Consider the following 25,637-nt stretch of genomic DNA (forward strand, 5'->3'; position numbering starts at 1 on the left):
TCGGTCGAGACTCTTGTGCTTTACTTTGGCAGGCAGATTATCTTATCGCTGATCTTGTGCCTTTGAGGTCAAAAGGGGCAGCTGTGCTGAAAAGGTGTTGTTAAGGACCAGTTCAGCACGCTGGGGAAGCCTGTTACATCCGTCTTCCACATTTACAGGAACACTCATGTTTCTTCTCCGCCCTGGGACTTTAGCGGAACAAGAATAATCTGTACCTCCCATGGATAGATTATGGCCCAGGACATTAGGACATCATACTGTGAGAATAATTTGTGAATCAGACTGCACTGGTAATGCTGTGTGTGTGTGTGTGTATATATATATATATTTTATATATAAATGTGTAAGTATATGTATATATGTGTGTGTGTGTGTGTGTTTTTGCATGCAACTCCTATGGACAGCTAAAAAGAAAGATATTTGGCCAGAATCAGGCCAGTGCTCAGTGACCATGAGACCCTCGCCACACACCATACTCTGTTGCGTTTCAAGTACAGCTCAGCAGCCACGCTGCAGGCAAGCTTGGAGAACAGCAGCATGTGTGAAGGTGATGGTCAGCATGCGATTCACAGCAGCATGAAATGACCTTTCAGCTCAGAGCTTCAGCATGGCAGCTGTGGTGCCAGTTCAGCTTAAGGGGGACAAACTGTGTCGAGTGTTAACAAACTCACACTAATGGAAGTGATATGACCCATTGCTTATGTTTGTTACGCAGTGTGGTTAATTTCTGATGGCTGATGTTCTTGTAAGAGCAGTGAAAGACAGAGAAGTTGTGTTGTATGGGGATGGGAGAAACCCACCCAAAATAGCGTCGGTTAAACAGGCGTGGGAGGAAATAGCCACAATTGTTTCATCTATTTTTTTTTTTTCCTGGTTCTTGATGGACAAACAAATTTGTCAGATGTTCTTATTTACATATATGTCTTGCCACTATCGGGCAAACAGGTCTGATCCTTAATTACTACAATTAGCCTGAATAATTTGTAAGCAAGATTTCACAATGATTTCCGTCATCTCATGTGTTAATATTTTTTTAGTGTAACAATTTATGATTTGCAAAAATAACTGTTGCATCTGTGTAGATTACATGAGCAAAGTGTATGCGCGTTGTGCACGCTATACATTATGGTCAAGCTTGCGCCCTTAAAATAGCATAATGAACAACGCGCAACGCGCCACTGACTTTAGACTAGGTTTTTTCTGGTCAGTGGCGCAATTGTTTAATGGAACAGCAAAATAGCACCAGGGATTGTTTGCGCCGGAACATGCCTCCTTTTTTGCGCTGAACCGCCCAGGGAGCGCAAGTTCATTCACTAGTTTAGCGACGTGCTTCTGTGGAGGGAAAAGCGCGCTTTGCGCGGGTGCAAAATAGGAATGACACATGCGTCGGTGTACAAAGTCAATTGCGCTGGGTGCAAGATAGGGCCCCATTTGTTGTTGATTACAATTCTTTGTTTTCCGTCTGAAATTGCATGTCACTTTTGTACATGCCGATTCTGATAAGAGTGACAATATTGGGCACCTTTTGCTTCTCATCATGCTTTCTTCATTATAATGGTCTGATGCTCATTAGAGGTGTGTAATTGAAGAAGCATTGCATGGCAGAGATCTTATTATGACTCAGCTATTTGGAAACGGAAATGGAGGGTACTGGAAGCAATGTTTTCATTACAAGTCCCTCTGCTGGAAGTCTAATTGTCATTAAACAGTAAGTTGTCATATACAGGTAATTTCAGCCTTTCAGCCTTTCAGTGCTTGTGTTCATGACAAACCTAAGAGAGACAGATTCAGTCTCCTTTTATAGAGCTTCACTTCCGCTACGTACCCTTTTTTTGACACAGACAAGACCGAGGTTATCAGCAGTCTTTGAGTGAATGTCTGTTTTGATGAGTCTGAGCTACAGCCGCTTGACAGTAGCCCTCTTTAAAATCAATCATTCACTGTGAATAGAGGCAGAGTATTATGGTGAGAATATTATTATAATTATTTTCCCCTCTTTAAGATTCAAATACTAAATTGCAGAATTTAAATTCCCTTGCAACCACACAGTAGGTTAGGGTTGTACTATATATCGAAATTATTGAAATTGCAATATGCCTATCGCAACAGCGTGCAATATCGGAGTCATTTTAATAATAGGCTACTTAAATCAAAATGTTGCAAAATGTCAAAAAGTTTTAGTTTAATGCATATAGTAGAGAATTCCTTGACGTTAAAAAGAGTTGAATAGAGTGCAATACGTTGCAGAAAACAACACTGCCATCTCGTCTTGCTGTCTGATTCGCATCTGAAGCGTGTGCACAAACCACATCTCGCACAGCGTCTTTTCAGTTCTGCTGCACACAGATGCGTTTCTTACAGTGCACAAACATACTGATTCATCTTTTGCATCTCCTCCTATTTTTGAACAGACACATACACATAGAATTGTCAGTAGTACCTATCTTGACAATCATTCTTGTAAACACAGTCAATTATGTTTTAAATAAATGTAAACAGCTGAGAAAGAAATCGGATGCGTGTCATACTGGATCCGTGCAGTCGAATTTAAAGGTACAGCAGCCACAACTTTTGGTATTCTATCTTTCACTTATAAGTTGCTCAGTGCAACTTATAAGTGAAAGATATAATACCAAAAGAAAAACAGAATCACTGAGTTGGAAAAAGGATCCACCCCCTTGTGTGTGTGCTTTTTTAACCCCCTTTTTCTTTAATTACAGCCTTCAGTCTGTCATTCTTCTTTGCAGAACTGCTCAAGTTCAGGTCAATTTGATGGTGATCGTTTTTCGACTGCGGTCTTCAAGTCAAGTCACATTTTCAATGGGGTTTGAATTTGTTTAAATTTGAGGCCAAAATTCATGAGGAGTGGCTTTTTTTCTTGCAACCCTCCCATTCAAACTCCCATTTGTGGAGAATTTGCGTTATGGTTGTCACATGTACACAATGATCACTCTTGCTTCTGAGTTGCTGTAGGCCTCTTGGTAGCCTCTCTGAGCAGTTTCCTCCTGGCTCTTTCATCCTGGTGAAAGAACTGTTGGAGTTTGGACTCTGGAGTGATGTCCCGATCTAGGGAGGGTCTGTGTTGTACCAAAACCTTCCACTTTTTAATAATAGACTTCTCTGTGCTTCTAGGCATTGTTAAATAATTTCCTGACTTGTGCCTGTCCACAACTTCATCCCAGAGATCTTTTGACTGTGCCTTGCCACCCATAGTTGATTGTTTGCTTCAGTTGCACTACCAAGGACTGAAATGCTCCAAGAAAGCTCTTTTCATGCTGAGCGAATGAAAGTGACCACAGCTGATCACGGTTGAAAGTTTTGTTATTTTTTCCTTTTTTTTTTTTTGTCTTGTTATGTTGAGTGTTAAGTTACACTGAGAAAATAAAGCTGGATAACACACAAATATTTCCTACTTCATTTCAGGCAGTAAAGCAACAAAATGTGATTATTTTAAAGAGAGGTGATTCTTTTCTATACTCACTGTATCTGAATTTCAGCAACTGGAGGTCATAACTAAATCCCAAAAATACATTTTCATTGTGACAGTCATAGCATTCTGATTCATTCAGTCGTACAACGGCAGGAACTCTCTCTGTTATTCACAGTAATAATATAAAGATTGCCCTGAGGGAACATACAGTGAAAACCCCTAGAGTCTTTCCTTTTTTAGGACTGACCTTTTATTTCTTGAAAGATTGAGCAGAACTTTGATAAAAAGTTGAATAAATCTGACGCAATTCATTAACAACTCTTAGACACTACCATCCATCCATCATGTATTTATGTATGTGTGTAAAAGTCTTGTACTAATGTTTAACTTTTATTTTTACGTTATTTATTTATTTACATATTTATAAAAATCTGTCAAATTGCAATTCAATTTTTTTATTGTATTTTATTATATATATTTTTTAAGTCATAATCTTAGGGACATTTGTGTTTATGGCTTTTTGTTTGTACCCCTCTTGTCCTTTCCAGTATCCGTTTAGCTCAATAACCTTCTTGCCACACTGCGTATTAAATTCCTATTAAAACTGAATTAAAATGATTTAATAGGAAAACAAGATCTCTTTGGAGACCCCTTACACTAATAAGTGAACAGGAAGGTAAAGTGTCCTCTGCAGCAGGCCTGTTTACCTTTATTTGCATGTTTCTATGTTGTACTGTGCTCCGCTGAGAGTTATCATTGGCTATATGTCATTGAACAGATGTCTTGTAGAACAAACACAATGTTTTGATGCATCATTACCTTAGAGTGGACTCATTATGGCTCGCAGCGTGGCTAATAAGTTTGTTCTCTCTGTGGATTGTCCTTTATAGTTAATGTAATGAGGATCTGGTTATTTTAGTTGTGCTGGTTTTGGGTCGACACTGAAGTTTTTATCACCATCGGCTATAATTACTCTGTCGCTCACTGGCAAGCAGACAAAAGTGGCTTAAACCCCTGGCATGCTCTCTTACTTTTTATCAACGCCAGTGGCACAGCAGCAGCCTGTTTCTCCAGAGATATTTTCTTCAAAATAATAAATACAAAAATAAAAAGCTTTGAAATGATCCCTCCCAGTCTCTCTTTTATTGTCTCCTCCAGTGACCTGAGAGATCCCCGGGGCTCAGAGTCATGCCTGCTTTACTTTGGAGAACTGATCCTGCAAAAACGGTTCTAAGTTGGGACTGGTTTTTGGTGGGAAATGCAGGTTCTTTACAAAAGCAAATAGCCCAAGACACTGCTTCTGATATTTTTCATTTATTTCTTTTTGTATATTCACTATAATTATTCTTAATATTTATAAAATATATCTGCAGGGATCCATAAGAAAGTTATTCTGAGAACTGAAAGCTAATAGCCATCTTTAAGATGTCTTGCACGCACTGAGGAGCGAGGAGGAGAGGGAGAATTATTGACAAACATAAATCAACGTACAGATGGGTGAATGCAACGGACTTGTTATTAACCTATATTTTACAGTTCATCCTTCAAACTTTTGTCGCCTGTTGTTGAGGGCAAATTAAAATGAATTGATTAAAGTGTGAATTGAACACAGAGACCGGGGCAGAATAGCCAGAAATTCTTAGTATTTTTTTACTAAATTTCCACAGTTTAATTGTTTAATCTCACAGTATGGCTATCTGTGGGCATTCTATAGATGGAGTGCATTTAATTGTTAGATGTAAGATGATTTGATGATGATGAACCTTTATATTGTGCAGTATTCATGCAAATGAGTAGAGTTTAAGGTGTGCCGAATACAAGATTTGAAGATTAAAAGACAGAAAAGTTTCCAGACATTCTCTGTTGTCTTACCCCTGCAGTTCAAAGCCTTACCTTCTCAGACAAAATAAGAATGTTAAATGTTTTTAAGCCATTAACAGGACAGCACACAGGAATGCTGATTTGGCTGATTTTATATTTTAGGTACAAGTTGATCAGAAGGCGGGTGATCTGGCTGATTGGACAGTGGATCTCAGTGAAGTTCAAGCCGGAACTGCGACCCCTGCTCTATGAGGTCATCCTCAGTCTCATGCAGGACCCTGACCTTGTGGTAAGTGAAACTTAAAGGATGTAAATTATTTTAAAGGGATAGTTCAGCCCTTTAAAATCACTAGTACTCTGTTATCAACTCTGCTGGTCTTTCTTTTCCATGCAACTACAATGAATGTGGACTTAAGCTTTCAAGTTACAAAAGGTCACACATGCACCATTAAAAGTAACATAAAACAATATGAAATTTTAAATTACTCCTGAAAATCTACTCTAAATGTTCTTGTCTCTTTCACAAGAGAGGTAGCAGAGTCTGGTTCATGAGTTATTCAAAGAATTCTTTCCAAAGAATCGGTTTGTCCAGTTCACAAAAACTGCTCTGAATGATTCACTGACCACTTTTGTTTTCCTCTTAAGCTTATGCAAACTTTTTCCAAAGCTTTCAAGCTTTTTTCCATTGTAATTGCATGAAAAAGAATGTCAAACTAAGTTTAATTTCTACTTTGGTCTTCCTCAAAAGAATTAAACACTTTATTATTTTCTGTATAATTACCATGATTAAGTAATGTTAAATGAGTATCCCCAATCAAGCTGATGACTACACGCGACCATACGTCAATTTAATTGTGTTATTTTAATATTTTTCTATACTATTATAGTTTAAAAAATATATAAAAAATCTTTTTTCAGTATTTTAACAAATTATAATACATATTTTAGTTTCCATTTTAGATATTTTTTTTTTTTTTAGATTTTTGTTCATTTTTTTTTCTTAAATATTACTCTTTAGATGTATTTTAAATCCTAAATTTAGTGTAATTGTTGGTTTTTATATTTCTAATTAGTAATTTCAGTGCAAACTTATTTCATTTAGTAGCCAAGGCAACATTGCTGTACGTTTTTTTTCTAATATTTATTTTATTTTTAGGGCTATTCGATTAATCGCATCAAAACTAATAGTATAATAAATAATATTTGTGTGTGTGTGTTCAGCAGACCATTTTATCCAAAGCGACATGTAAATGAGAACAATAGAAGCAATCAGACCAACAAGAAAATAACAGTATACAAGTGATGTTTCAAGTCTCATTCTATTCGTTTTTTTTCTAATTTAGTAAAAAAAAAGTACACTAAGTTTTATATATTTAGTTTAAGGTAAAGTTAATAACTCTTATCTGATGTTATGCAGGAGAGCAGTCATGAATTCCCAATGTGCATTACCAATTATTGACTTGCTTTCCTTGCATTGAAAGGCTTGACAAATCGCCCATTGGTTCAAATCAATATTGTCTTCCCCAATTAGGAATGTGTGAGGATGCTGATTAGCCACATTGTGTCTCGGTTATTAATGAGAGGCCATCATTAGATGCCAACTTATAAACAGCAACATTAATCAGGAGCACCAGTGGGTAATCGCTAATACGACTGCCAGTGAACAAAGGCAACCTCCAGCTTGCAGTTATCCATGTTTAGTTCAAAATCAATTTCATGTGCACCATGAGAACCTTTTATGGGTTGTTTTGGCTATTGCTGTCCAACACTTTACCCAGCTTGTAGTCTTTTTGCATTAATATGCTGTTCAATAGAGTTTTCTTTATTCATTGTATATTCAGATGATAAAAAAAAAATATGGCTCTTTAATGGAGTTAATTTAGAGACTGCATTTCTCAAGGAAACTTACAGTATCCAGCTGATGACATTAGCATGCTGTGCTTTAGTGTACTAACAGAGACTGTCAGCATGGTAAAACCCTGTCTGGGAGCTCTCTGAATTCCCCATCATTACAGCACAGCTTCTGTACTCATCACACATTCATTGCCTTCAACAATACATTTCAAGAGAGTTACTGTCTGATCTCAAATAGCCAGCTGTGTCCCCATTATTTTCCATAATGCATAGGTCTTTCTTTTGTAGAGACTTTGACAGGCTAAATATCAATAACCTTTTATTGCACAAAAAACTTTAATGTGTTTTTAATTGTTGGTGTTCTCAAAAAAGCCATCTTTTGCTTTTTGCGGCTCTTGATAATGTAGTTTTGCACATCCTTAATTTTCCCATTTAAGATTTTAAAGTATGTGATAAAAATATATTGATACGACACTAGGGTGTTGGAATTCACCACATGTTGACAGATGTTTGTAAGAATCCTTTCTTGTTGGTATTATCGTAGTTAAAAAAATGGAACGAAGGCTTTATCAGCTTGCAGAGGGATGGACTTGTTTATTAGGTGAAATAATAATAAACACCACATATGTGTTTTTGGGATTTAGGTGAAGGGTGATCCACAAATAATTTTCATTTCCATCAGCCTGATTGGAAATTTGATTGCTGTCGCAGGTTCTGAAATGCTGCATTCTAAAATGAGGATAGCAGCATGAAATCATCCAAGCATTTTATCTAGGTTTCACTCCTAGCTGTCGTCCATTGCCGGCTTGATTACATTTACATTTACGACATTGATTATGGCACGGTATTCACTCTGTCGTCATCGTGCTGATGGTGAAAGTTATTGCTGTGCCGGACTTAGCCTGAAGGTGAATATGTACCAGGGGTGGGCAGTATGATCAAAACCTTATATCACTGTATAAATAGTTTTATATCATGGTAACTGCATAAATCACAATATATTTATTTTTGCATCTAAGACTTCTTGCAAAAATGTTTCAATTTTGCAATTTAAAATGTATTTTTATATTGTTAGAAATTATAGTAATGACATACAATTTTTTCACAAAAATTATTTGAAATATCCCTCTTTAATGACAGGAAATTAATCTGAGTAGTGTTTTTTTAATATTTGATTCACGACATGCAGAATCTGAAATATTTAGTATTTTATGTCATTTTTCATTTTTTAAATATAGGTTTATTTATTAAATTTAATGTTAAATTCTAGATTGTCAATGTGGAACCCAATGTACGTAAAATTGACTAATGCCTAATACATACAGTTAGTTATTTTAGTGCTTGAACTTAAACTTATGTTAAATTAAAAATCTTACATTGCTGTATGAATAGTTTTATATCATAGTAATGGCATAAATAACATATTTTTGCAGGAAATTAAATGTAAGTGTAAAAGTCCAAGACTACTAGTTAAATGCTTCTATTTTGCATTTTGAATATATATATTTCAAGTCACCTTTATCTGTACAGTGCCTAATGCAATACAGATCGTTTCAAAGCAGCTTCACAGTATTAAACAGTAGAAGAATCAATTATACAAACTTAAAAAATTAGACCAATCCGAATTATACTGAATTTTAATTCTGCTGATCTGATACAGCATATTTGATTCATGATCTAATGCAGAAATGTAAATATTTCTTAGTCATTTTATATCACTTCTTTTGTGTCTGTTATTTGAATATATTTACAGGTTTAAATAATTTTTTTAAATTATAAATAGTGTAGATGCCAATATATTTTAAGTAATATGTTTATTTATATAACGTGTATAACAGCAAACTTTTCTGTAATCTGTTTTGAATTGTGGAGTTACTCATAATATTTCTTATAACTTATGTTGGATGTTCCTCTCTATATTTTCATATTCCATGTCTCTCTCAAATAGCATGTAAATAGTGTATCCTGCCCAGTCATAATCCATGTGGATATTTCTTGCATCACACTGTTCACGCTGTCATACTGCCCGACCATAGCATGTACTTATTTATAAATTGATTTGTTCAATGTATTTATGGAAGCCAGGGTAGTCGAAGCACCAAGGCAGATGTTCAGCCCACTCTCTCATGTCATATCACTCATGCAGGCTCAGCAGATCCAGTTTAAATATTTAAGTTGTGGAGATGACAGACCATTAGCATGCTTTTCAAACATCTGAGAGCTCCCGCCAAGCACACTTGCTTGGGTATTTATGCATGTATTTACATGCTTGCCAAGGGAAATTGGAGTAAGAGACCACTGGAACGAGGCAAACCATGGACTCATCTAACACTATTAGCTGTCCTTCAGCTGTACAGCTGCTAGGAATCCAAATAAAGTTTTTGTTATTAACTTATCAAACCGAGTAAAACCCAGCTCCGTTTCACTCAGCTAACCCAACCAGAGAGGGAACGGTGGACAAATATTACTGACCAATGGAAATCAGAACAAACTGGATAAGATATGCTTTTAACGTATTTCACATTTCATCGCATATACGTGTCAGGCATTGAAATGTTGTTGCGTCTCAAGGGTGAGTCTCAAATGGTGACAGAGCAATATAAATGTAAAACCTGAGACGCTTTTCTAGGGGAGTCTCTTGAGATCGTTCATTTTTGGTACATTCCTTTGGGGGAAGCATTTCTATGGTGTAGCATTAAAGGGAGAGGTCACCAAAAAATGAACTTTGTGACTTTCTTCTTCGGAACACAAAAGAAGATAATTTGGAGCAGTGTTTCCCGCAGAAGTTTCCCACAGACTGGGATGCACCTTGGAAGAAAATAGTGTATTTTATATTTAAATGCATTAATCTGGTGTACTTTGGAGAAAAATGAAGATCCCCAACCGTTTTTAATAACCTGCTTGAATAGAGTGAAGTCTATTCATTGACTTTTATCAGGACTTTAAAGTGGACTCAAAGCTCTTTTTAGTGGTGATAGTGCCACATCACTTTTAAACTGGTGTTTTTAGAAAGCCAAACCATTAAAAAATAAACTAATTAATATTTTATCCAGTGATATATTACCATTCTAATAAAACTGCACTGTAAAATAAATGTAAATGAAAAAAGATTATTTCATAATACATATTTCATACACAATTATTTCACTTTACAGTAGTAAAATTAGTTCTTTTGCAAGAGTTTTATTTTGCTGTAAAACTGCAGTTTCAGTTTGGTTTTTATTTTTGGGTGAACTAATAATTAACTATTGGTGACCATTTTTATCTGCAACTGTATCCAAAACACACTTTAACAAGCTACCTTATACTCTTAATTTTTTTATTTATTTTTTGACCTAGCAAGATGTCAACTAAACTGATTAAATCTCAAATTAGCAGACTCTACATTGATAGTTTCCCATAAACACGCGTCGTCTATGAGCGAGTCGAGCTGGCAGTGCTCTAGAGGTGCCGTCATGTCAGTGTGCAGACGCGCGGTGTGAGTAGACTTGACAGTTGCCGCAGGGCCCGGAGGCTGCAGGCAAAGGCAAACTACTCTTACGTGGTTCCAGCATATCAACAACTCTGGAGATTTTACTTTTCGGCTTATGAAACAACCCATCGGTCATTTCCTGGGTTCAATTAAAGCTCCACGAGTCTAGGAATTCATTATATGCCAGTCAGCCACCATTCAAATAATGACATGTTGTGGTCAGTGTGAATTTGATTTCAGTACGAGAGGTTGCACATTCGAACTTTTTCAATTTTTTAACAACCAATTACAGTGATATTTGTTTGTCAGAATGTGTTTACCAGAAACAGTTTATTTGTGTCCTATACAGAGTAAATCCTAGGTATTCCGGTTAATCACAAATTTTATAAGGACTGAGATGACGGAAAGAACATGTTAAATAACAGATTTGAGAAAATATAAAGTATTGGCCTTGACACTTTTAAATTCTATAGAAAAAGTCCAGTGTGTAATCTCTGTTTTGTCTGTTTTGTCATTAAACAGATGCAAATGTGTTTGATTTGAGTAGATAATTGATTTTTTTGTAAATTAAATGCTTCAAGTCTAAAATCCTTAAGCTATTTATCGCAGACTTGTAGGGGACAAAGAGCTTGACGTGCCTTTTTATGAGAAGTTTATAATTATATAAACTTCATTATATTGATTTAATAAATGACTTTGGTCTGGCTGGATGTCAGCTGTGGTCTTCTCATCATTGACCTCTATTCTAGTCACAATAAGGCAGCGAGTCAATAACACTGAAGGGTTAGGTGTGTGTAAAGAATGTGCCGCATTTCAGCGGTTCAGAAATGAGGGACCTCACCAGAGTTGGAGACAGAGGAGCTCTTCTGCCTCCAGGAGCTTTCAACACAGACGTAGATCGTTTATCTTTCATGTTTCAACGTGGCCCTAACTATATTATGCAAAGGAAATGAGATGGGGCTACTTCTATTTCATGGTTTGTCGGCTTGAAAAGAATAGACTAATCACTTTCATATGCATGCACCCTCATACATATCTACAGCTTGTATTTGCAGATACTGTATCCTCGCACAGCAGCCCTCACTTGCAGTGCCACTATGTCACTAGGGGAACAACTGCCTTGTCTTTATTGTATGGACATCTAATTATCCATGTCAATGTTTTTGTTTCATATCATCAGTTATTGGGGAAATTGTAATGTTTTATTATTTCAAATGTATTTTGTTAAAAATTAGATTTGTTACAGTTTTTGACATTTCGCCAGTCTGTGTTGAACACATTTCAAGCCATTTCACAAACGTGTGACTATGTGTCAAATATTAACCGTGTTGTTAGGACGTTTCTTCAAAGCAAAAAAGCTATAGCCAAAACCGAAAACAGAGTGAAAAATGAACAGCGCATGGATCATTGTTAGCGTGGGAAGTCTCGAGGGGGGATAACTGCGGCAGCTTTGTCTTCTGCGATTTCTCATGGAGACTAATAGCTATTATTCTCAATCTTTTCTATTCAGACGAGCCCAAAGAAAGCACAATTACACACCTATATCCATAATTGAGGCAAGCTGAGTAGACTGATAACAGTGATGCAGGCAGAACCTTTGGCTGAGCAGATCCATGTTGATGGAGCGCTCTGGTTGGCCAGGTAGCACATGGACTCGTCCAGTTTCCGCAGGCAGGCAAACACCTTGTTAAAGGGTTACTGTCACTGAATCCCATCTCCTCACTCATAATTCTCTTATATCTACTGGGTGGGTGCTCTGTCATTGCGGAGTGCTTTATTTTCAGCCAGTGTTTGATGTTTTATACCTCTGAGAGAGAAGGCAGTGCTGTTTATCACTGCTTTTATTACTTTGTATAATATGTAAGCTCTCTTAAACCATTTCAATGACGAAATTATTATTATTTTTTTTAGATTATTTAATTGTTTCTGGTAGTTACAGGCTTTACAACCTGTCATTCAGCAATACAAATGCTTAGAAAATAGCAGGTTTTGTGTGTCTAATTTGGTTGCCTAAATAGGAGCGTAAATGAAGTGTAAACTGTAGAGGCACCTGTGTGGCGCTGCTCTAACAGTCTTCCACGAGTACAGCTGTAGCCCCCTAGAGAATTATGGGATGTTCACACCGACAGTTGCTGTATCTGAAATCACATACTGTCATCTAACATGCTTTCATTCATCTACCATAAATTATTTGGTTACAGTTTATTTTAAGGTGTCCTTGTTTACTTGTTACAATGTATTTATACAATTATCGTTTACTTGTTACAGAGTAATATTGACTAATGACATGTACTTATAGACTTAGATTCCTTTAATTATGCTAAATGTTAGCTTATTACTTATAGCATTGAGAGTGAAGTAAAGTGTAAAATAATTTACTAGGTATGTGATAAAACAGATCATTCAACAGTGAGGAACAACTAGCTTACAAATAAATGAACTTCGAACAAAGTAACATTTGTATTTTTATTTAACATTAACAAAGCTTAATAAATCCTGTTAAATATATTACTCATATATTATTACTCACAATAAATGTTGACTAATGTATTAAATAATTTTAACATGACACCTTATTGTAAAGGGTTTCCTAAATATCCAGGATCTTGTGTTAGGGATACATTTTATACGTTTAATATTGAACGATGACTAATATGATATGGTATTGTGTATCCCTAATTTGGAAGACTGGTTTTTCTTTACTATATACAACAAAAAAATTTAAATTGAGAGTTTCCAGCATTTCCATTAACATTGTGTCCAACACAACAGTGACCATTGGTGAGACAACAAAACAGCTGCCAGTTGTAAATGGACTTTGATTGAAAGAACTATACGAGGATGAATTTTGACCAAAATGACTTTGTTGTCCGCTTGGGACAATCTTTGTCAGTTAACTACTTAATAAATGCATCGCACTAGGCCCTTGGCTATAACTCAGAAAATTGCTTGATCATTAAGTTTGATTTGTGTTGGGTAAATTTCATCAGCTCCTGCTGTAGCTCGTTATAAACCTGTTTGTGGAGCGCAGCATGCTGTCCCATCAGCCAGTGTAATAGATCATTGTGAGAGAGAGGGTGGCGGGGTCCCGTCATTAGCCACCTGCTTGAGTCGTACTCTTTATACGATCCTTGCTAACACCCTCAGGCTCCTCCGTTATCCCATACTGGCACAACCTTTTAATGATGCTAATTTGGTTTTAGATACAGGCTAACTCTCAAGATTTATATGTTGAGGAAACTTGGGTAGGCTTAGAGGTCCCTTGTCAACATGTACCACACTGATTTAAGGTGATATTAATGGCTGTCCTTTAAAAGAGTTCTTTGGAGGTGAAGCTTATAAAATATTTTCTCCTAACCCATTTCAATGTGCAGAGACAACTATAAGTAAGCCACCTGTGCACAGACTTCCTAAAGCTTGTATTGGTGGAACACTTGAGGCGGGACTTCCTGTTTGACTGAACACTGACAGAGGGGAATGGGGCAAAAATGATACTCTACCGAAGTTTGAATTTTGGTATGTTTATATATGAAAAAACATTTTCAATTTTATAAACAGTGGTGCTACTTAATATTTTTTGTGGTAACAGTCACAGCTTTTCTTTTTAATCTAGCAATAACAAACTAGCGAAAATGTCTCGGAACATTTGAGAAGGTGTGGAATCTCTGAATCATTATTTCCATTTCGTTCGGTGCCGGTAGTGGTGTGGAAACGACAGACTTAATTCATAGCCCAGATTATGCTTTATTTATTGTTTTATGATAATGCAGTTTTTCTCTGTTTTAGGTTCGCATCGAAACAGCCACAACTCTAAAGCTGGATATCCTTTTCCTCTGAGTGATGCTAAGCCCATCCTAGTTTACAGACTTTACAGCAGGCTGGTCATTTGTCAGCTTTAATTGGATGCATTTAAGCACTCTTGTAATTAGTTTGCCTATTAACCCCTAGCCATTCAACAACACCCGCTTGTTTGCATGGCGTTGAATGATTACTTAATCACTTTCCTCCTCATTCATCTGCATGTCAGGTAATCATGCGTATTTAAGAGCTCATTGCTTCTCACGTCCAGTCATTAAACTTAACTCAGCCTTACCCGTTGATGACTTCGAGTTCAGAACTGAGCAGTTCTTACCGGTAAGATTTGTTGTTTTGAACATTTGGCATCATTGCGTTTCAATTGTTGAGTAAAAGGTCTTCATTGACAACTCTTTTATTCCTTTTTAGTACTTGGAGTCTATTTTCGGCCTGTTGTTCCAGCTGCTGCAACAGGTCAATGAATGCGACACCAAAATGCAAGTTCTCCACGTTATTTCCTGCGTCATCGAGAGAGTCAGCATCCAGGTGAGATTCAGCCCCTCCAAGAGGTCAAATGAAGTCTGAACTCTCAGATCGGATGCTTTTTCTAGATATTCCTCAGGCTTCTTTGTTTTTGCACACTGAACGGCACATATTGATGTCATGTCATTACCAAACAATGCTGTCTGAGGACAAGGTCATGACCTGCTTTGAAAATAACCTTTAGCTAATGCATGAGCCTTGACTCTGAGCCATTTGATGAATGACATTTAATTTAGCCATGTTAGAATGCAAAGCTCGTGATTTAAGATTCGTTCAGTCAAACATGCATAAATTACAGCCGGTCATACCATGTGTACATTGAAAGCTTTCACAAGTGACCTTCCGTGTCAACCTTTTGCAGCACAGGAGATATTTAATGCCCTATTGAATGATTTCAATGATTTTGCTCCTCTGTTTTGCCCTGTAGGAGAGTATATATTCAGCTTAAAGATTAGTCAAATGACCAGTATTAAATATGAAAGTGTTTTCCCTCAGCACATCCATCCATTTTTTTGGTTCATTCAGAGAAAATCTATTCTGGTTTTTATTCATTGTGAGCTTTTGACAAATCTTTTTGACATTTTAGTCTTTATCTTTTTCAGTCCTTGTGAAATAATGGCTTTTCCATCACACTCTTTTTGAACTTTAACTGCTTTTCAATAAGTTCCCCATTCCAGAGCTTAGCTAGTTTTACCTTTTGTTAAAGCTTGCGTCACGCATGGAATAAAATCTCAGCTCGTTCTCCCATTGTAAAAGACCACGTGGAATTTTCTAGGCAAAAGAGTTTGGAAGTAAATTCAGACCTTTGGGAGCCGTCCCTGATCATTTAATTCGCAATACTAAGAGAGGCCTGTTTCTGCCGAAAAAAAAACTAGGGGTGCTCCGATCACGATCGGCCGATCGTTATGCGCATCTCGTCAGTAAAGCCGGTTTTCTAATCAGCGGTTAATTCCATCAGGTGCGTGATTTCACATACAGTAGCTGTTAATACACAGCAATTAATAGAGAAGATGCGCAAATCACGTTAATTTTCAGCATTCATTGGCGCATCTTCTCAGTTAACAATGGCTCTGTGTAGTGTGAAATCACGCACCTGAGGGAATTAACCGCTGATTAGAAAACTGGCTTTACTGACGAGATGCGCGTTAACGATCGGCCGATCGTGATCGGAGCATCCCTAAAAAAAACTAAATATAAAAAATGGTCAATTGCAAATTTATCTCTTCCAACTGCAATATCTAAAAATGCTTTCAGCATATATAAACTGTGTTTTCCTCTGAGCAGAAGAAAACGCTGAGAAAGCACAAAAAATGCTAAAACTCAGAAATGTAATGTTTACTAAACTGCTACATCGAGTTACAATGAGAAAGTGTTACGTATGTTAGATATTTACATATGACGTAAAGATCATTGAGAAGTCTACACTGGAAGCACTGAGTTTTACATTTGTATGTAAATATGATGTATTTTGATTACATTGTCCTGAATTTCATTGGTTCCCTGCTCAAGAGGCATTCCAGCAGTAAAGGATGCCAATATTAATCAAAGAATATAAAGTTTTAACACAATACTGCAAAAATAGGCCTGGAGAAAGATGTGTGGGAGGATTTAGACAGAGATTCCAAATGGTATCTATAGGAATAATTCATGGAATATTTTTCATAAAATCAGGTACCAAATCACAAGGCAGAATAAATTGCATAAGCAGCATATAAACAGAAAAACCTGTAACACAGACAGAAGTAGCTCTTTCCACAATAAGCGCTTGTGAAAGTGACCATCAGTATCACTTAAACAACAAACATAATTTTGTACGTACTTGGTAAAAATGATATTGTAATAATGGTTGCGCTTTATTTTACAGTCCTGTTCCTCATGCACATACTATGTACTTATTATAGCAATTACAATAACTATGTAATAACTAGGTACTAAGCCAGAACCTACCCCTAAACCTAACCCTACCCCATGTAGTTACATTGTATTACCAGAACTTTCTTAGATAAATACACTGTAAGTACACTATAAGTACATGTTAGTACACGTACTGTAAAATAAAGTGCAACCGTAATAATGTTGACGATGATGACACTAGTATTTTTTATACTAGTTTTTAGTACTATCATTATTTTACTTACTATTGTTATCATTTCTTTCTTTTAAAAAAGTATTTATCGGCTTGTTTGTTCATGAAACGTGTCTGAAACATTCAAGTTTAAAACAAACATTTATTTTGTGTGCGCTCTCTTACGATTTAGATCAGTGAGTTACTGTTTTCCCCTCTCTTCTAGATTCGACCGTACGTGGGCTGCTTGGTTCAGTACCTTCCTGTTCTGTGGAAGCAGTCTGAAGAACACAACATGCTCCGCTGTGCCATTCTCACTACCCTCATCCATCTCATACAGGTACGGCATACCCACGGGACCAAGAATGAAACCGATAACGAGTCTTTGAAATGGTCGAGTCGGGTTGTTTAGCATTCTGTGTGTGTTTCAAGTGCTAATTTGAGCGTGATGCGCGTACCTTTACCAATGGGGGGGGGGCTTATTTGATTTATTTTGTTTATTGTCATCTGTGAATATGAACAGATGCCCTCCTGCCCTGCTGAGCACTTCTCTGGTTTTCCGATACTTTCAGAAGACCTTTATTTTTGTACGATACACTTAGTCCCTTCCTGTTGTGAGTCTATGTACACACATGCGAACAGCGGATTGTTGTTGACGGGTGTATGTGAAAATTGCCACTGCTTCTTCATCTTCCTCCACATGGGTTCCTGCAAGCTGAAGATTCCATCCAGTCTTTTTTTCCTTTTTTTTACTCCGTGCATCAGGAGCAGTTTCTGTGTCACTCTGGCCCCTGAGGAGATGAGTGACACTCACATTTAAACCATCCGGAGTCTTGAGCTTGGTTTAACGGAGAACTCCACTGAGCAACACTTGGATGATACAGGAACAACAAGGAGTTTCGTCAAAGCTGACTAAAAGTGATCGAGGATTATCTGCTTTTCCTAAAAAAGAAATAAAAAAATAAAAAAAGCTTTAAATATATATATATATATATATATATATATATATATATATATATATATATATATATATATATATATAAAAAGAATACTTTCAGTTACTTAAATGCACAATAACTATGAATATTGATAAAAACAGAATTATCTTTTTTGCAAATAACAAAATTGATAATTATTAACATTAAAGTATTATATGATAATTTAATTAAAAAATTGTTTGTTGTTATTTACTTTAGATGACAATAGATACTAAATATATTGTTATTAACAATTATTTAAACATGAAAGAAATGTTTATTATTAACATTATACAATTTTGAATTTCAATTAGGACACATTTAAATTATTAAATATTATTACTAACAACTATTATTGTTATTATTTATAAATATAATTAAGTTCCCTTTCCTCATTTATAGTTTGTATGTTTTAAACGTCTTGAGTAGTCTGAAATTGGCCTTTCAATTCACTGCTTCTCTGTGTACAAATTGTCAGTTATAATTACGTGGAGTTAATGTTTCATTTTGAATTAATTTCATAAAGATTCCTTTGAGGAGAATTGAGTAATCATCAGCTTGAATGAGCTGTTCTTTGTTTGAAAGTGCTGTGTGCTTCAGTAACCACATCTTGCATATTAACATTTCTCGCTCGCGTTAAAGACCCTTCATTACAGCATCTTCAGTTCTTGTAAAGCACAGCCACATAAATCAGTCTTAAAGATCGCCCAAGGCTTGGCTGAAATTTGCATACTTGTGCCAGCTTTGTTGACCAGATCTCATTATTTTGTATTTATCTTTTGCTCAAGCCCTTAGATTTGCATATTAAAATGCCAGCGGTCCTTAAGGAAACCATCTATTGTGTGCGTATCTTACCACCCGCCATCAACAGTTTGCAATTAACCTTGCATTTGTTTGTGTTTCTGTGGCCTCCTCTGCCAGCCATATGGTATCACAGCTGCTGCCCTCCAGCCTGGCACAGAATGCTGAAGAGACAATATTACCAGTGAACATTCAAAGTCAATCTTCCCTAAATGGCCCTATCATGGGTCCATCCCCAAAAGCATATTTTTGGCAGATGCTTCAAAACGGATGCTCTCTTTACTGCACAATCGGATATGATTTGTTGACCTGCAGAAGCTAAATTCCCTTTAGCACATGCCGTAGCCTGCAAAATTATCCATTCTTATGAATGGAGGTGTTCTTTAGGAAGATCTTTTACTAATCTAGAGATTTTTGTAAGCCAACTGGAATTGTTCTTTGGTAAACAAGATAGTGGATAACTACTACTTTGTGGCTGTACACTGTACATGAGGCATAGCCACCCTGTGAGAAAGTGGAAGACTCTCTGTACTTGTCAGGATATTTCATAATTTTTTTGGTGTTTTAAAGAGAAAGCACCACTGATAAGTCATGGCCTAAAGATTAGAGAGTCGGACTTGTAACCCGTATTGTAACAGGAATTGTTGGTGGGGGAGGTAAATGTATAGTGCTCTCTTCCGCTTTCAATACCACTACTGAGGTGAGACCCTTGAGCAAGGCACCGAACCCCTAACTGCTCCTTGGGAGCCACAGCAATATGGCTGCCCACTGCTTCAGATGTGTGTGTGCACTTGGATGTTTTAAATGTATAGCACTCATTCCGAGCATGGGTCACCATACCACACATCACTTCAATTTAACTTCCATAATATACTTTCAAACATACATAAAGTATTCAAACATAAAAATATTTATAATAGCTAGATCATATGTATTCGGATACAACAGTCATACATCGCTATTAGGACCGTGCATCATGTGACAAGTTTGCCGCATCAGCACGTGGAAGTCATCAGTCTAAAAGGTCTGCAAAATCAATAAACAGTAAAAATCTAAAGTAGATTTAAAGACCAACAGTTAAACACTAAATATTGGACATACACCACCAGATTGAATGTAAAAGTATTTCAAACAAGTAAGTTCATATATTTGAAGTAAAGTTAAATTAAACTGAAACATCAGTCATACAGTGCTCCAGACCGCGCACACCATGGCGAGAATGAGATGCGTTCTAACATAACTGTGGCATTAAACTCAAATATCATTAATACAATGATAAAAAAAAAAAATCTAATTACTAATTTAAAGGGGAAAATCCATTTACCATAGTGTAAATTATTTTATTTTTTAATTGTATTCTCAATTCCTTAATGCTTGTTAAAATATTACCATATTGTCTAAATGTTTATAGTAATATTAAAATAGTAATAGAATCATATTTTTTTGTCAGTAGTGAAATACTTAATATATGATGTTGGTGTTTGTTGTACTACTGTTTTAATAATAAATGCTGGTTTTTATTTTGTAATTGTGTCCAGACAAGATTATTTTCATTATGTATGATTTTAAACCAGAAACTTAAGCTTTAAATGAAAGCAAGGTTTTATAGCATGAGGCTTTGAGTCATGTCTGGTTAGGACAAGGTGTTGCAGTACAGTTCGAAGGATCATCGTTCAAATTACTACAAGCTAGATAGTAAAACATCCAGACACATGACAAAAAAAACTCAACTTTCCAAACTACCATTGCTCAACACCTTGTCATGTTGCCAAGTTATGACTCCTGGTGTCTGCAGTGTCCTTGGATTTTGTTTGTTGTTTTTCATCATTGGCCCATTGACAGTTACAAACCTTCACCTGGATCCTGCGGATAATGCAGCTGTATGGTCTCTGAGCCCCCGGGGCTTTCCATCTGTGATTCTGATGGACAGCTAAGAATCAGCAGACTGTCGAAGGCAGTCATGCCCTTTGCCGGTGGTCTTTGTGATGAGCCCTCATCAGTCAGAGGATCTCACCCAGGGGAGAGCAAGGCTGATCTCAAGACCAGGCCCTTGAATGAACCCAGAAAACACATGCTGCTGGTGTATTCCTGAGGTTCCCGTTCTAGAGAGCATGGAAAATTTGACACAATATCGCACCTGCTGATATTCAGTGCGAGAATTGTTTTTTGTGCTTGACTGTAAGATGGAAGGAAACTCATTTTGGCAGCATTCCCTTGAAATTCTCTTGACAACCTGTTATCACACTTTCATCTGAAAACAATTTTTTTTTGCTGGCAACTTCATCGTACAACCTGTTTGTTTCAGCAGGACTGTATAATTCAGCTAATGTTCAGGGATTTTAAAACCTTTGTCAGAGAAGCCAGAGCTTGTTAAATTTTATTCGGAAAAGTTGAGTGATTAGTTTTCCCTTGCCCGGGTTTGATGGGTTGAAATGTTTTTGTGTTGTTCAGGGCCTGGGAGCGGAAAGCAAGAATCTGTATCCCTTCCTCCTGCCTGTTATCCAGCTCAGCACAGATGTTTCACAGCCCCCTCATGTTTACCTGCTGGAAGACGGTCTGGAACTATGGTAAGTCTCCAAGAGTGTATCTGAGCCAAAGGTTTATCCTAGGAATAAATGTTTCAACTCAATCTTTAGGTCCTTATTCCTTTTGTACATTTCCAGTCAAAAGTATTTGTGCACGTGACTGACCGAATAGGATTAAAGGTTTAGGCTTTAATTGTTGAACAGAGTTTTGTAGACCAATATGAATTGTGGTGTCATATGAATATGTTTTCAAAACTCTGTTGAATAGTGGAATGTATTAGGTTAACAGGTGTCAGTGTACATTTAATAGTCTTTAAAAAGCTTCCCAAATTAGAAAACGAGAGTCTGAGACATTTTTGATGTAGTGACTTCTTCCAAATGCCCGTGTCTATCATTTCATAGTACAGAGATTTCCAGAACAACTTTTTGTTTTGGTGGTGTTATCATATGCTATATGCTGAAGCTGCACACAGTCTTTGTGCTTTCACATAAGACATGTTTGCAGTGCACAGCTTATCCACAGCTTGTACAACAATTGGTTCTCTGTTATACTGCTAATCCAAATGCTGTCACTGAAAGGCTTTTTTAGCATTGTGATTTCATTTTTAGCATTGTAACTGTGAAAGTAGCATTGTTCACAGTAAAGTTAATACAATTCTGCATAGACTCAAAACTTGCCCTATACACAAAATGCAGAGGCAACTGCCTCAAGTGCCTTTTCTTTTGCCTTTAAACCTTTATTCTGCAAGACATACAGAACTTTGTTTTTCCATCTCCACAATGAGATCCATCATAATGCTTTGTTTTTCAAATGTGAGGTAAAGTGTTGTTTTCTTTGCTTTACCCAGGGCTGAACATCAGATGGGGACTGTGAAATACAGTAGACTTTATATGCTTTTAGGTGAACTTACTCCATTTTCTGTGTTTAAAACTTTTCAAACACTCTTGGCACCAACTCATCTGTTTTTCTACCAGATGTTGTGGTGATGGGTGATTCAGCCTCATATCTTTTTTTTCTTCTACATGAAGTATTGTAAAATAATGAAACAAAAACAGCACTTACATTATTAGCTGTGTAGTTCAGAATAATGGACAATAGATTTGGTAGTGATTGAAAAGACCACATTTGTGACAATGGACCACAAAACCAGCAATAGCCAAAAAAACATTGTATGGGTCAAAATTATAGATTTTTTCTTTTATGCCAAAAATCAGTAGAAGTAAAGATCATGTTCCATGAAGATATTTTCTAAATTTCCTACTGTTCATATTAGGGATGTCAACGATTAATCGATGATCGATTAATTGTCGATAAGAGATGCAATCGATTAAGGCTATCGATGGTCGGTTAACCGATTCAATGTTGGGCTGCGTGCGGCTCATGCGCACTCAACACGTGCGAGCGGCTGTGAGTGACGGTGACGATATATAAAAGCATCATCATTCATTCACAATGTACAAATTAAGCTTTTAATGTGATTTAAACTTTAAAGTACATTAAAATAGAAACAACATAAAAGTTCTTCAACATTAAATGCAATAGAAATGTAGTTACTAATCATTTCATCAGATAACTGTTTTATATCGTGCGCTTTGCAGGGCTGCGGGACACAGTGACAGGACAGATAGTCTATTCATTCCTACAACTTGTTAATTCATTCCTACGAATTATTAATGTGGCAATTGTCCATGTTTCATTAATTTTGTTCCCTAAATAACCCATGATTTAAGTGAAATAAGGGAACAAATTAATAAATCGAACGAATTCTTAATTCATGAAATCTTTAATTTCCCTTCCCATGTTTACCACAGTAAGAGATGCGAAAACAGTTATTAAAAGCGAAAGATAATAAAATAAACATGGGAAATTAGAGGGTTAGACTATGAAGATTTAGGAAAAGAAACAATGCCTAAATATACTGAATTTGTGGAAATTCGTGACCAACCGGCAAACCAGAACAAAGCCGCGTAAATGAAGACTATGGGGTCCAGTTAACCTATTATTCCTCTAATAAACAAAGCTTTTATACCACACTTGTCATAATCAGATCTTATCATTTCTAAATAAATAATTGCTGGATTCAAAACAGCGATTAATAGGCGCTGTGACCGACACATTCCTGGAGCATTCACTGCTGTCACTAAACGGTGACGCCGAGCATCGTTCACAAGTTTCTGCATGGACCTGACTAGGGCACAGGTTCTAAGCCCTGGGACAAAATGGGATGCTTTAAGGAAAATGTATAGCCTACTAAGTCATAGGCCCAAAATAAAAATAACAATTTGTTTTCATGTTTTTTTTTTTTTTTTTTTTAAATCGGCTATGCGAAATATATCCGACTTAAATAGGCTAATTAAGATTAACGGATTTAAAACAGAAGTGTGGGCGCGTTTTTGCTCATATGAAGAGGATCATCTTTTCCGTCTATATGCGAATGCGTGTTAAGTACAAGCCTAGTTTACATTATAAATAATAGTTTAACATTCAAATACATTGCGAATATGGAAACATTTCGATTTGTGCCGAATGAGACATGAGCAATAACCTCCAAATAAATCTAGACAAAGCCGCGCTCGCTCATCCTCGTGTGCACGCATGCACTGTCACGATCTAATGCGCTGTATGCCGGATTTTTAAAAATCTGACATTTTCTAGGACAGAATCCAGCAGGATCAAATTAATGTGAGCAACTGTGTTTTGGTGCAGCAGCGCCGATGTAGTTCCATTAATGTGCAGCGCAGTCACACGCGCTCCACATTTCGGATAATTTTATACAATAATGTCAGTTGAAAACATTGCAATTGTGCTTTAAAATACAACAACGAGCACCACAAAACCATTTAAAGAGGCGCGTTCAGCGTTCTCCGTGCGGGAATGGAAACTGTCAACAAAGTAAAATGACCTCAAAAGTATGGCGCGCTCTCTTCATTTTATCAAATGATCATAATCGCATCTATTCATTTTATAATCCTGCTACTAGCATTTTATTCAGACTAAAACCTCTTTAATTCAAGCGAGAAAGCGTTTTGTGTGTGGCTTTTGCACATCCTGTCATACCGCTGACTGCGTGCCTGCAATAGACACATTTTGCAGTATTATGGTTAACGATTAATCGATTAATTGATCGTTAATTTAAACGACGATCGATCATGGAAATAATCGAAATTTGACATCCCTAGTTCATATATTAAAACTTAATTTTTGGTTACTTGTATGCAATTGTAAGACTTCTCACATTCCAGATTTTCAAATAGTTGTATCTTGGACAAATATGTTGGATCCTAATAAACCATACATCAATTGAAAGCTTATTTATTCAGTTTTCATTTGATGTATAAATTGAAACTTAAAGGGGGGGTGAAATGCTCGTTTTCACTCAATATCCTGTTAATCTTGAGTACCTATAGAGTAGTACTGCATCCTTCATAACTCCAAAAAGTCTTTAGTTTTATTATATTCATAAGAGAAAGATAGTCTGTACCGATTTTTCCCGGAAAAACACGACCAGCTGGAGGCGTGACGTGTGGGCAGAGCTAAAGAATCACAAGCGTGAATAGGCTTTTGCATTGAGAGCGTTTGGAAGCTGTGACACCATGAGAAAAAAAACCATCATCCAAAACAAACCATGGCTTACAGTCAGATTCAGCCGTTTATTTATGATCCAGAATCAGATCCCGAGGCTGAAACTGAACGAGAGCAGCAGCAGCAACGACTCGCTCCGAGCGGGGCTCGAACCCTGGTCTCCGGCGGGTGAGGCGGACGCACTAACAAGGAGGCAGAGATATTTTAAGCAGTTTTACTCACCGCCTGCAGTTCCAACGCACGGAAATTCCGCTCCATGTAACGTCACACAGAGCCATACTCGAAAAAAACTTTCCGAAACTTGTGGCAAACCGGAAGGAGTATTTTGGGAACAGAAATACTCCTTCAAATGTACAACTTAATTTTTGAAACTTTGTCCATGTTTAGCATGGGAATCCAACTCTTTAACAGTGTAAAAAACTCAGTATGCATGAAATGGCATTTCACCCCCCCTTTAAGACTGGTAGATCAATATCAGAAGACACACCTTTGGTGTAAAAAGAACAAAGGTGTATCTACTTTTTAAACTTGACGGGTAGTGTTTACATTATATTCTCACTTATTTCTCTGGATTCCTTGCTTTACTTTTATACTCTCTTTGTTTCACATTCTCAGTTTTTCTATACTTACCGTGCCTGCTGTCCATATCCTTATACTGTCACAATTTTATTCTATTTATGTGTCTTCATAAATAATAGAAATAAATGGGATCCCATATCTGGAATCTCAATTCACTGGAGGAGGTGGTTTTATCTCATCTCATCTCATTTC

General features: G+C 36.6%; 1 protein-coding gene across 1 annotated transcript in view; it reads left to right on the plus strand.

Moving 5' to 3' along the window:
* Window positions 1-25,637, plus strand: part of ipo11 (importin 11) — a 131,346-nt gene that overhangs the window by 46,923 nt on the left and 58,786 nt on the right. The window contains exons 16-21 of the mRNA XM_026261745.1: window positions 5,414-5,540; window positions 14,364-14,397; window positions 14,671-14,711; window positions 14,802-14,918; window positions 17,207-17,320; window positions 21,210-21,325. Coding sequence (XP_026117530.1) covers window positions 5,414-5,540; window positions 14,364-14,397; window positions 14,671-14,711; window positions 14,802-14,918; window positions 17,207-17,320; window positions 21,210-21,325 — 549 coding nt within the window. The remainder of the gene's footprint in view (window positions 1-5,413; window positions 5,541-14,363; window positions 14,398-14,670; window positions 14,712-14,801; window positions 14,919-17,206; window positions 17,321-21,209; window positions 21,326-25,637) is intronic.

The sequence above is a fragment of the Carassius auratus genome, unplaced genomic scaffold (genome assembly GCF_003368295.1).
Source record: "Carassius auratus strain Wakin unplaced genomic scaffold, ASM336829v1 scaf_tig00215912, whole genome shotgun sequence".
Taxonomy (NCBI): Eukaryota; Metazoa; Chordata; class Actinopteri; order Cypriniformes; family Cyprinidae; genus Carassius; species Carassius auratus.